Source organism: Montipora foliosa, chromosome 11, assembly GCF_036669935.1.
Source record: "Montipora foliosa isolate CH-2021 chromosome 11, ASM3666993v2, whole genome shotgun sequence".
Classification (NCBI taxonomy): domain Eukaryota; kingdom Metazoa; phylum Cnidaria; class Anthozoa; order Scleractinia; family Acroporidae; genus Montipora; species Montipora foliosa.
In genome coordinates, this window is record NC_090879.1 from 17,804,910 (window position 1) to 17,817,409 (window position 12,500).

Consider the following 12,500-nt stretch of genomic DNA (forward strand, 5'->3'; position numbering starts at 1 on the left):
TTTATGCTTGTACAATATTAATGTCAATCTGTTCCTACAGGAGAACAAAGCAAGAGCAATGCATTTCTGAGTCCTCAGTGGGGTGGAATCTTGATTTACAATCTACAAAGGACAGCATCAAGCAATGCCAGCATTCCACAGAGGATAGCAGTGGATATGAAACCTGTTATGAACATATTCTTGTCACAACTCAAGCATTTAGTGGGATTTACACCAGTGGTGAGTAACAAGCGAGGGAAAGGTGCTGATCTAATTTTTTTTGGCTGTTGAGTTGTTACAACAGGTTGTAAAATTTGATCAATTCAGTCCTGTTAAAAAAAACACATTTTCTAGCTTTCAATACCGGCTGGATCTAGAATTTCAACCTTTTCTTCCCCCTCGCTCTCTCCCCTTTCAATGTTGACTGTTCACGTTTTCAGCATTATTTTGTATTGCTAGCAACGTAAGGGAGGAAGGGGGCTGCAGTGTATAAGATAATAGCCCAAATGCATAAATAGCGGCCAAAAATGTATTCTTTTGTTTAATATGTGCTAATTAGACTTACTAGCCTCACTCTCAAGTAACATTTCTTTTGTACTTTGTCCATGCAAACGAGATTAGTGAGTCTACATGTAATTAGCACATAAACAAAAGAATACTTTTTTGGTCGCCATTTATGCATTTACCTCAAGAAGGTGAAGTGTCTCCATTAATCTTGCAAACTAGTGTACCATCCCCATCCTACTATGTTTTTTGCCAATGACCAGGGTTTAAAAAATTACCTTTTCTTCTATTTTTTTCCCTAGAAACCAATACATGGCTTCAAACTTAGAGATGGAACTAATGATATTGGCATACCACAGTGGGTAATTATTGGACATTTTCACAATTATCAAGTTCTTTTATTTCTGAATCAGTGCCATCAGTTTGAACTCAACTCTAAGGCCAAGGTCTTCATTGTCCGCTAGCAACAACAAGAATAACTGATTATAATAGTAACTAATTATGGTAATCATCATGATGCTGTTGTTGTTGTCATCATCATCATCATCACTTTAAAAGCAGGCACAAGTGCTTTACTGGGGGGACTGTACATCAACTTAAAGGGGCCATTAACATCAAAGAAATATTAAACAAAGTTTGTTTTTGCTGAGAGGGGGTGACAGGAGAAGTAAAAACCTAGATCAGGGCATCAGTGGAGAACCAGCAAGCTAAACCCACGCATGCTCTCAAGACTACCCCAATTCTGCTCCCCTAAATTAATTTTGATCCAATCATGGGTAGTTTTAGCTTAATTGTATCAAGTGCCAATTCAAATAGCTTGCAGGGATTCTAAAAACACAAGCAAACTGAAACTGAAACAAGGAAAGGTTACGTTTATAGGAACGTTGCCGTTGGGTGGAAATGGGCCCACACAAAGACAGAAAAACTCACGGCCTGCTCCCGTCTGACCTTGTAGCTCAGTCGGTAGAGTGGCAGAGATGTAACCCGAAGGTCGTGGGTTCAATTCCTGCCCTGGTCAGAGTTTTTCTCTGTCCTTGTGTGGGCCCATTTCCATCAGTAGGGTGAACGCTCACATGGGTCATAATGGGATAGAAATCTAGCACTTCACATCACACTCTATTCAGTGAACTCTGTTTGAAACTGAAACAACCTGTTCTATAATGCAATTTTTCTGAATTTCTGAGGCTCTAGATTTTGAATTTTATGGGATAGCATGCTTTCCTTCCCCCAGACCCTATCCACAGGCTATTGAACTTTAGCCAGTTGTCTAATAATTGAGATCTTGTTATTTTAAATGTACACCCCTGTTGATAACAAGATAACAGTTGGAATTACTGAGTTATATGCAAAAGAACATTAATTTCATGGGACTTTCTTTTTTTACTAGGAACAGGATTCACTGATGAGATTAAAGACAATGGAATATCTTGCAACCTCCACCATAACACTAACATCACTTGCTCAACTTCTGGGAAAAATTAGCAACATGGTGATTAATGACCACATTCAGGAACAAGTATGGAATGCCCTGAATTCCATAAGTCAGGTAAATTAGCATCCTAAAGAGCCAGATTTTGTTACAAAAATTTAATATTTAGTCTATGTGAAGTTTAAGTCTGAGGGTATATGTTTATTTAGTCAACAACAGCTCTTGAAAAGGGAAATCTGACAGCAGCAGTTATCGCAGCCAAGACAGCCATCAGATCATCTGGTTTGTTCACTTTTCAAATTTTGGTTTGTTTTCATTAATGTAACTAAACACCAATTGAAAAAGGCCATGTGCGTTACAGTTGTTTGCTCAGTGATCACCCATTTAAATAAAAATAAGGCTGGAGGTGACTCCATGGAGTTTCAGTTCTACTTAAAGGTTTTCACATTATTTTCCTCAGAAAAGTGAAATCAGATCACTGAATTAGAGAACTCAATTTTATAGTTTGTCTGTTCAGTCAGTGCCTACCGTAAAACAATAACTGATATCTAAGTTACAGTAATCTTTCAATACATCATATTTTTTTTATAATTATGACATTGGACTGGCTATGGATAGGAGGCTGAAGATGACATGGGTGAAGCCAATTAAATCTTCTTTCGTGTTTTCTTTCAGAGGAAGCATTTTTTGACCCAACGATACTTAAGCTCTTGTACTTCCCGGACGATCAAAAGTAAGTGTGGAATGTTTCTTGTTGTGCTTGTCTACCATGGTCCTTTATTAATCTGATTTATTATATGGCTTGTGTTTGTAGCCGATATAACGTGCGCTCTGATTGGCTAATTGTGACTGAATTGTAGGGCATTATTTAGTTCTTATTAACCGAGCGGGAGGTCTGTATGGGAGAATCTTGACCGAGGTCGCCAGTACAGACCGAACGCAGTGAGGTCTGTACCAGCAACCGAGGTCAAGATTCTCCCATACAGACCGACCTAGCTCGGTTAATAAGATGTTTATTATATGGCCAAACAAGAACAATTTAATTCGTTTAATGAAACTGGTTTGTACTAACTGACATTTTGTTTGCGAACAGCGATGAGTGGCTATGAGCTGAACTTAATTCTGTCAAAGTTTGTTCATCATCCTCTCTTTTGTGATCATGCTTTTTTGGCACTACAGTACATAAATAAATATTGGTAGAAGAAAATACTGAATATTTTTGCATTTTAGTTTGCATCTTTTCACTGCAAAACATTACCGGTCTAGATGCCGGTCTAGATGGGAAAATCTAGACCGTGGTCAATATCGATTTTGGCCAATCAAATTTGTGAATTTTGTAGTTCCCAGTCCTCGTGAGACAGAGCCATTTAATAATCTCCCGTAATGCCCACGGGCCGATTACGGGCTTGCAAAAACAAAGCAAAAGGTAATTAAAAAGCCATATAATAAACTACTTACTAACCGAGCTAGCTCGAGCTGTACTGGGGAATATTGGCCCTCGGTCATTTTTGTACGGACCGAGCGCCACGACCTCGGGCCAATATTCCCCAGTACGGCTCGAGCTAGCTCGGTTAGTAAGAAGTTCGTAAAGCCAAAAGCTGCTTCCAAAGAGACAATGTTATTATTGTAGCAACATACATGTAAGCAACTTCATATGACCAGCCTACAGAGTTAGAAGATGTTTGCTATTAAACAAGTCTTACAAAGTTTTTGTTCTTCATTCTGACTGGTCAGAAAACTTAAATTCGATTCATAAGCCAAATGCAATCTTCTTGTTTGTTTTTATAGGTATGCCATATACATTCCCCTGTTTCTTCCTATCAGCCTTCCAGTCATTCTTTCACTGAGACAAACACTACAATGGTACAGAGGACAGGGTAATGACAAGAAAGAAAATACCAAAGAAGAAAAGAAAAGCAAAAAAGAGTGATAACGTGAAACCACCCGGGAAATGTTAAGGACCTCACACCATAACAAAGGAGATTTCAGCAAAAAATTAATATAAAATTGTTGAGATTTAGGAAACTGACCAGGATTGTGTGCTTGGAACTCCAAGTTTTGTTTCAAGACTGAGAGACCCCGCAACAACAAAACCATCAGCTACAGCTACGTACGCTAATTGAAGGTTGGTTAGTGCTATCTGACCCTAACCATTCTCCAATGGTCAAATGTCAGCACCACAAGAACATATTTGACATTTCTTTGTGAAGAGGATGTGTAAAGTTGATGAAATTAACAATGGTTTTTCCATGACAAAGAGAGAGATCGTCTAGATCTATCCCTCTAACTACATGTATCACAAACTGCATGCTTTGGAATCCAGTTTTCAAAGCAATCTGGACAACATCTCAGGGATATAGCCATGCCCCACATTCATTTGGCCATCAGAAAAAAATATTCTCGTTTTGTTACGTTTTTTAGCACACCACGCTGTAAGCAAAGAGACATCATAGCAAAGAAGAACATTTGAGGTTAGAGGGCACTTAAACATTTATGCTGTGAGATTTCAAATTAGTTAATGAAGACACGACTGTTCCATTGACCTTTAACAGAAAGAGATGGACTACAATCAAAATGGCATTTGAAAAGAAATAGTTACAAATAAAAACCAAGTCCTTAAAAGAATTTGAACTAGTTCAATTTTTTAAAGTGCCTACAATGTGCTACATTTAATGCATTCTCTCTTTAAGTCTAGACCAAACAAATATGTGCAGACATGTTTTATTTGTTTCTTAAAATATAAAGTAAGCTTGACTGAATAACACATTAACCCATTGACGCCTGGGAGTGAGACTTAACAGATTTTAATCGTCAACTGAGGGGAGAATGGGTTAAAAGCCTGCATTCTGCATTTTGATTTAAAATGAAAGTGAAGCATGCAGGGGCCTGCTTACTAAGATTTCTTTTTTTTTGGAGGGGAGGGGAGGGGAGGGGAGGGTGTTTGACATGCAGCCAAACAAGCCAAAACTGACAGCATGGGATGCTAAATGCTCCAAAATATTCTGGCCTTCAGTGTGTCTTAAAACAGTCAAAATCAAATCGACTAATGAATATTCATAACTTGTTTTTCTTCAAGGTTAAATAATATTATTATTGATTAAATATCTAGCAGTGCTTCAGTGGACATTGACAAGAATAATTATTGCATTCTCACTAGACTTGAAAAAAAAAAAAAAGAAACTTTTTGATAACTGGACGTGAGAGAATTTATAAAAGGAATGACATTGCTTAAATTTTACATGGATACAAATACAAGACCAGAAACTTGAGAATATATTGTTTTATGCACAAAAAGATGGTCTTGGCACAATACTAGTATTTTCCAAAAAAATATGCGCAGTTGCACCTTTATCATCTTTCAGTTTCTATTTACAAAGCTTTCAACTTCTGTAGCGAGTTTACTCATTCATTTATAATTAGTGGACTCGTCAGAGACTGGCCCTGCAAGAAGAAACATTCTTAAGGTCAAACCATGTTGGCACAGTCAGTAGAAATTATTGTAATAGGCCTCTCCAGAGCAACGTAAATACCATAAAATGGTAACAAATAAACTGGGCTTACCAACTAAAAACCAGTTTGATAGAAAAATCTATCACAAAAAGGAGTAAAAATTGCTGGCTTTATAATAATGGTTACTTCCCAAAAGTATGAATATCATGTTGTACTCAAGAATAAAAGGGTCAGATTAAAACCCATTCTTTACTTGCACAAATCCCATAATACACCTCTTTGCCTCTCAAGAATTTGCAAAGATATTGATTCCGATTTCTCTTAGGACATCTTCAAGTCCCAGGAGAAATAGCCTGCGTAGCTGACAGTATTGTAGGCGTGTGGAATAAAGTTTTGGCAGTGGAGTCGCTAATTGCGACCCACAAGAAATACTTGAGGGCTTCGCTTGCTTTTAGCGGTCTTATATAGCGGCTTCATATTCAGCGCACCTACAATATTGTCAGCTATGCAGGCTGCAGGAGAAATTGCAAATAATGATCATGCAAAATGTTGGAGGGTAAAAGAGGTTTATTACAGAATTTGTGCAAGTAGAGAATACAAATGTAGTTAATGAACATAATGTGAGCCAAATGACAGAATTGACTATCGATTATTTGTAGTGCTAGAAATCTCATGAAATTGGGACAAAACAAGGAAAGAAAAAGCTACATGTATTACAGTAACTGTACCGTGGAGTACTTCACAACAGGATAGTCTACAAAACAGATGCATGAGTAGAGAGAGCACAAGTTTCTAACAACAAGAGTATTTTTTTACAACATGCTTTACTAGAAACCCCCATGATGCCCTCTCCACTCACACATCTGCTATGCACAGCACTGTATGTAGTCAAGAGTTCTGTTGCTAAATATATCTTACTAGTCCAGCAAGCTTATCCCTTGTCAACAAGGTTTTGGCAGAAACAATGCAATGGCTTTGTTAAAGGTGTTTCCTAACCTTATTTCTGTTGCAGAAGGCATTTTTCCATCAAACATTTCATTGGCTGCCTTAGCTGCTGCATTACCAGGGCCCATGGTGGCCACAGCCAAAATACAGTCACCTCTGAGAAAAAAGGGAAGCATGGAGTGATGGTTTTTGTTCCCTTTGTCTATTATTTTTACATCTTTCACGAAAGGGGTTTAAAAGTTGGCTAAATGCAATTTAGGCAAGGTTAACCTCAAGACAATGCTGCCAGCGGTCTTACCCATTCTGACACATGATCTGTGGGGCCCCCCTGGAATTTGCAGGGGCTTTCGTGAATAGCTTTGTGTTCTAGCGATAGGTCAGGTACATAATTATTAAGTTAGATAATTAAGTATTTCCACCAGACTTGTTTCAGTGTGATGGTGCCTGTTAGTGGCTGCTTCTGGGGTGGTTCCCGCTTGTGGGGTTTTCATGGATACCTCCCTGCTGGGCCTTGATGACTGCAGGCCCTTCCCTGCTAACTTTTAAGGCACCAGTTCCCAAGCACATCCCAAGCACATCAATTGGCAATGGGTTAAAAGAGAAAATAGTTGGACTTACTTGACATAGTAAGCAGTGAATTTTTGCTCATCTACATCTCCATCAATAATTACATCATCAAAAGAATGGGCATGACCTAGCAAATTCCAGAAGTACAAATTATGCACAGCAAAAAAAAAATTAAAATACAAGTCTTAAAATTATTGCAACTCAAAAGAAGCAGTTCCTCTGACTTGGAAACTCTGAAAAGTAATGGGATATAATAGGGAGGAAGGAATCTAAAAAACTGCAACATCCTTGTAAAAGCTATTGAAGAATTATTGTGAACAACATGCACATGTAATTCATAAAGAACGGTATCAATGTTATCATCACTTTAATATGCCTTGCATTATAATAGCTGGTTTTGCTACGATCTCAGCATTCACCTACCTAACGAAAATATTAAACAAAAAGAACCTTTTCTTAATGTTGAGAGTGGTCCTCTATCAACCACCACAGAAAAAAAGATTAAAGGATAAATGTCCGGGAAAGATCTCATGGATATACCCACCACGAGTCCCCTAGGTTAAACTCTCATTTTACAGATTAAGTCTAAGTGCCCATTTCAGTGATTAGGTCTAAACTTTCGTTTATCTTATTGCTATAGCAATATTTACCGGTAGTTCTAGAAACTGATTTAGAATGGTCATTTTTTTAGAGTTATGGTTGGTGTGTATATCCATGAGATCCTTGCAAAATGTTAAGAACTAAATATATAAGGACATTCTTAATTGAGAAACGTATGGTTTTGTGGGCATGCAGGAATGGACATGTTGATTGGTTAATTAATTAATTTAAACCCTGAATTCCCATTGGTTTGTTTGAAATTTTGAAATTGCTAATGACATGTTTCATGTAAAAAAAAATATATATAATGTATTTAAAAAACGTTTGGATTTTCAGTGAATGATGAATCTTCATGAATTACATTGTACGTCTTGATTATTTGGAGCGTTTCTAAAGGGGTTTGAAATATTTTTGTCAGGATTATTGCCCTAACAGTAATATATTTAGTTACTGAAATTTGGCACTTGTATATATAAATTATTGTGATTTACTAGAAGCCTACCACAATATCGGATACTCTTGCCGTATTGTGAAGTCCAAAAGAAGGGTATTGTGTTAATTTCTTCCTTTTGTCCAAGCATATTACGAGCGGCAGTCAGACCTGCAACATCATGGAAACAGGAAGAGAAAGAGAATTGTTGTTAAAACCCTATTTCTGACATGGAAAACATCACAGACTGGTGCCATCTGACTACTTTTGCTGTGCTGTTCTCCAACCCTGCACTTACCACGCCCCTTTGGGACAACAATTCACTTGTTAAACAATAAGATTCTGCATGAAAGTATTCAACATACCATGTTTGTGTGAAATCTGCCAGTGCCCAATAGATACTTTGTCGCCATTCAACATCTTGAGAGGGAAGTGTGCTATGTCTCCTGCAGCAAACACTCCTTCGCATGCCTTCATGTACTGGGAAAAATGTATAAGACAGGTGTGGTATTAAAATAAAGCATAAAGTTAATCTAAGAGAGCTGAATAGTTTTATGCTGACTGCAAGTTTTCCTCATGAATGCTTGAATTTCACCAAGCAGAGGTTTCAATAGCATTTTTATTGTGAGGGTAACATTGAAAAACGGGCATACAAGCCATGAGAAGGCCCTACTGGATTGGAAAATTCTTGGGACCCTTGCGCCTTTCCATACACAAGGAAATAGTGCAATTTCCTGTATGCCTAGGCTAAATTAATGCAAGGCTGCTTTTCTAAAGACACAGTTGTCTGGAGTGGACAGGCAGGTACAAAATGCAAGTCACATATCATTGTTTTGCCACATACAGAAACAACCACATTTATCTGTTTACCAATAATTTAATGCTACCATTCCCAAAAACTTTTGTTTAGGCCTAACGTTAGCTTCAATGAATGTGTAGGATTATTTCTGTATTAATTTGGTAAAACAATACCTGCCAGGAGTTGACTGGTTTAGATAAATCTTGCAAAAAAAATTCACTCTTCGCAACATAGTGGTTCTACCTGCACTGGTCACGTCTTTATGATTTTGTTGACCATGTATGTATGACGGGTTAAAAGCAAAACTAAGAAAATTTCTAGCAAAGTAGAATAAAAATTATTGTCTTTCCACTAATGTCCAAAAATGCACATGCAGACTAGATGCACGCCCCAACTTATCCAACAAAGTGTCCTGTTAAGGTAATTCGCTTGAAAATGACATATTATCCAGATTTCTGTTAAACTTGGCACAATTGATATTCATGCAAAGGGCATTTAAAAAATGCAGTAAAAACATGGGGTCACCGTGCTTCTTTTTGCGCTGCATGCCCTTTATTTTAAGTGTTTTTTCACCGAATTACACGAGAAGCGTTCAAAACTTGATCAACCGGAAAATTGTAATTATATAGCAAAAGCTACTGAATATTACTGAAAACGTGAGCCTACTTGTTTGTCTGGGCCAAAATCTTTCAGAAAGTGATTTCAAATTGCTCGATCTTGCAAAAAAAGTAAGCGAATTGGACCGCTACATCATCACCTCACACTCAGTGTCTGGCTCCAAAAGCAGTTTTCAGGTCATTTATATACATAAATACAACTGCTACTATCCAACCTTTTTCTTCCTTAAAATATGTTTTCCGTATACCTATTAAAGGGGGGGATCAACGTGCTTGTTCAGGGGAAAACAATTGCGTTGGCTCCAAAGAGATTCAAACCCATGGCCTCTACAATGCGGGTGCAATGCTCTACCAAATGAGCTTCGAAGCCACCCCAGTTGGGAGCAGGTCAATTTGTTGGGATCACTCATTTCCCGTGAAGGACTCAATGAATGAAATGAATGTATATTAAATTTTGAAGTGCACCAGACTTGCAGAGGTCATGGATTCGTACGCCATTGGAACCACGTGAAATTTTCAAGTGTCTAAAAAGCGACAAATTGTTAAAATTGTCCAGCTAAGTGCAGGGGTCACCTCTTTCATTTGTCTACAACCTCCACTTCAAATACACAGGGATGGTGCAGTGGTGAGAGCACTTGCCTCCCACCAATGTGACCCAGGTTCGATTCCCAAACTCTGCATCATATGTGGATTGAATGTGTTGGTTTTCTTGTCTGCTCTGAGAGGTTTTTCTCTGGGTATAGTCCGGTTTTCCCCTCTCTACAAAAACCAATATTTGACTTCATTGGACTTAATTTCATTAGTGTCCCCTATTAGTGCTCTTGTGCTAAATCCATTGACACTTAATCACTCACTGAAAAACCCATTAATTACCCTTTACCACCTAAACCGGCCTAAACTGCCCAGACTTATTCTGTCTAATGTCAGACGATTTCACTTGTCAATGGGGAACCCCCAGGAGTTGATGGTTTAATTAAATAAAGTTATTGTTATTATTATTATTATTATTATTATTATTATTATGTTCTTAGAAATGATGAATGACATTGGCATTGACAAAAAGCAACAACACTATATCATCAAAAAATTCATAAATCTAGCCATTAGAGCGACATATTTTATCTTTTGTCGTAGAAGTAAGGTTTGGGATAGCCCAGACTTAAATTAATTAAAAAATAATAATTAACCCTTTGACGCATAAACCGGCCTAAACCAGGGAACCCCAGGAGTCGATGGATTACCGTAAATTTGATTCATTTGTAAATACAGTATACAAGTATATCACTCAATTTCAAGTAGCCAGTTGTTAATTGCCTATAATTATGTAGAGAGATTTACAACTGTTTTCAAAGACAAATAAAGTTTCATTGATATTATTATTATTATTATTATTATTATTATTATTATTATTATTATTATTATTATTATTATTATTATTATTATTATTATTATTATTATTATTATTATTTCATTTCACTTCACTCAAAAAGTCAAGTGTGAGGGTGGGCATTATTTTAAGTTAAGCTAAATGAAGCTGTTTATCTTAACTGATGTACCGGTAGTTGGTGAGAAGAACAAGGGAACACTTGGGGATGTTTATCAAAATTGGCATGCGTCTAATTAGTGTATGTGCATTTCTGGACGTAGCCTAGCCCTTTGACACCTAAACCGGCCTAAACGGGTCATACTTAAAGTATTTTACTCTGTCTAACGCCAGGCAATTTTACTCGTCAATGGGGAACCCCCAGGAGTCAATGGTGCATACTTTGTCAACGATAACATCCCCACGGCTGGACAGTGGGACCCCACTGTTTTTTAAGAAGTCAGTTGATGGAATAACACCTGAGAAAAAATAGACAAAAATCAGAGACTGAAATTCTCCAAGGCTTATCAATAATGGTGAGAAATGACCATGGTAAGGCAGAGAAATCTAACCTACTCCTTGAACACAGATATCTGCTAGAACTTCTGTCCCATTGTCAAAACACACAGTGGTAAGCTAAAGGAAACATAATTATCATGAAAACTAGGGATGTTATTTAAACTGAGACCTAAGAGAGAAAACTCACAAATCCAGAAAAAAAAACACTTTCTTAATTAAAAAAAAAAGCGCCTCCTTAAAAGTTCTAACCATTCCATTCTTTCCTTTGAACTCTGTCACAGCAGCATCAGTGATAAATTTGACTCCTTTACTTTCATGAACCTGAATAAATATTAGTATTTTATTGATCAAACCAAATAATAAGTCAAGGACATTGACTGTTTTGGACTAACAAAAATTATTGCTGACCTTGTTGAATGTGGTAAGACTTGTACCTTTTTCAACATGGTGCCTATTTTTTCTCCAAGCACATTTGCAAAAGGTATGCTGCTTCTACCAACACAAGTTACTGATGCTGCTTTGTCAGAAAAGTTTGATGCCAGCTCCATGCCTGAAGTCACAGAAATAATAATAATGTGTACTCAAACAGGTGAGATGAATTAAGAAGCATCAGGTTCAATTCAACAAACATACCAATAAAAGATGTTCCTATAATAACAACATTCTTTCCAGGGACTACATCAGCTGCAGCAAAAGAGAAGAACATGCACACTGAATGGAAAATGAAATAACTAAAAAAACCTAATAAGCTTATGAATGATGAATTTTATACAGGCTGGTTTAAAACACAGGTCAAGCCTAGGAGTCTCTGCTCTAGTGATGAACAACTAAGCCAAATGTTTCCCTTAGATTTGAAACAACATTTTTGGAGAGTTATTAGGGCTAGGGTACACTTTTGGTATTGTTTATTTGTCTGTAGCACAGTGACATGTACCCCGACCTGTGGAATGTGACCTGTGTTTTAGACCCGCCGATTTTATACAGATATCAAAAGCATATTGTTGCATGTAATCTAACCATCACCTACACATCACACCTACACCTTGATTACATTCTCGGACACACAACTATGTACATTTACAAGCTTGTGAGCAGGTTTTGATAAATTCAACATGTACTTGCTAAGAAACAAACAACAAAATTAATAAAGCTTTACAACAGCGTTGTAAAACGTAGTTAATGGAGCGTGACTCGTAGAGCTATCCACATGTCATGTTATTTCGTAAACATTACGCAACGCAAACGAGACATGAATGGATTCCTATATTCTAACAATCCGAACTGTGTTCCTTTATTCT

The 12,500-nt window shown here is 37.2% G+C and overlaps 2 protein-coding genes across 4 annotated transcripts in view; one reads left to right on the forward strand and one right to left on the reverse strand.

Moving 5' to 3' along the window:
- LOC137977452 (GPI transamidase component PIG-S-like) overlaps nt 1-5,092 on the forward strand; it is a 15,071-nt gene extending 9,979 nt beyond the window's left edge. Inside the window, exons 12-17 of one of the 2 annotated variants that reach the window (XM_068824672.1) lie at nt 41-219; nt 786-845; nt 1,871-2,029; nt 2,122-2,194; nt 2,588-2,645; nt 3,701-5,092. In XM_068824672.1, coding sequence (XP_068680773.1) covers nt 41-219; nt 786-845; nt 1,871-2,029; nt 2,122-2,194; nt 2,588-2,645; nt 3,701-3,842 — 671 coding nt within the window. In that variant the 3' untranslated portion in view covers nt 3,843-5,092. The remainder of the gene's footprint in view (nt 1-40; nt 220-785; nt 846-1,870; nt 2,030-2,121; nt 2,195-2,587; nt 2,646-3,700) is intronic. The other variant, XM_068824673.1, reaches the window with a different exon arrangement.
- An 85-nt stretch (nt 5,093-5,177) lies between these two features.
- LOC137977451 (apoptosis-inducing factor 3-like) overlaps nt 5,178-12,500 on the reverse strand; it is a 17,112-nt gene continuing 9,789 nt past the window's right edge. For both annotated transcript variants that reach the window (XM_068824671.1, XM_068824670.1), the window contains exons 11-20: nt 11,836-11,886; nt 11,637-11,752; nt 11,452-11,523; nt 11,256-11,319; nt 11,086-11,162; nt 8,270-8,384; nt 7,977-8,075; nt 6,926-7,001; nt 6,359-6,463; nt 5,178-5,353 (exon numbers count right to left, since the gene is read on the reverse strand). In XM_068824671.1, the coding sequence (XP_068680772.1) occupies nt 5,341-5,353; nt 6,359-6,463; nt 6,926-7,001; nt 7,977-8,075; nt 8,270-8,384; nt 11,086-11,162; nt 11,256-11,319; nt 11,452-11,523; nt 11,637-11,752; nt 11,836-11,886 (788 nt within the window). In that variant the 3' untranslated portion in view covers nt 5,178-5,340. The remainder of the gene's footprint in view (nt 5,354-6,358; nt 6,464-6,925; nt 7,002-7,976; nt 8,076-8,269; nt 8,385-11,085; nt 11,163-11,255; nt 11,320-11,451; nt 11,524-11,636; nt 11,753-11,835; nt 11,887-12,500) is intronic.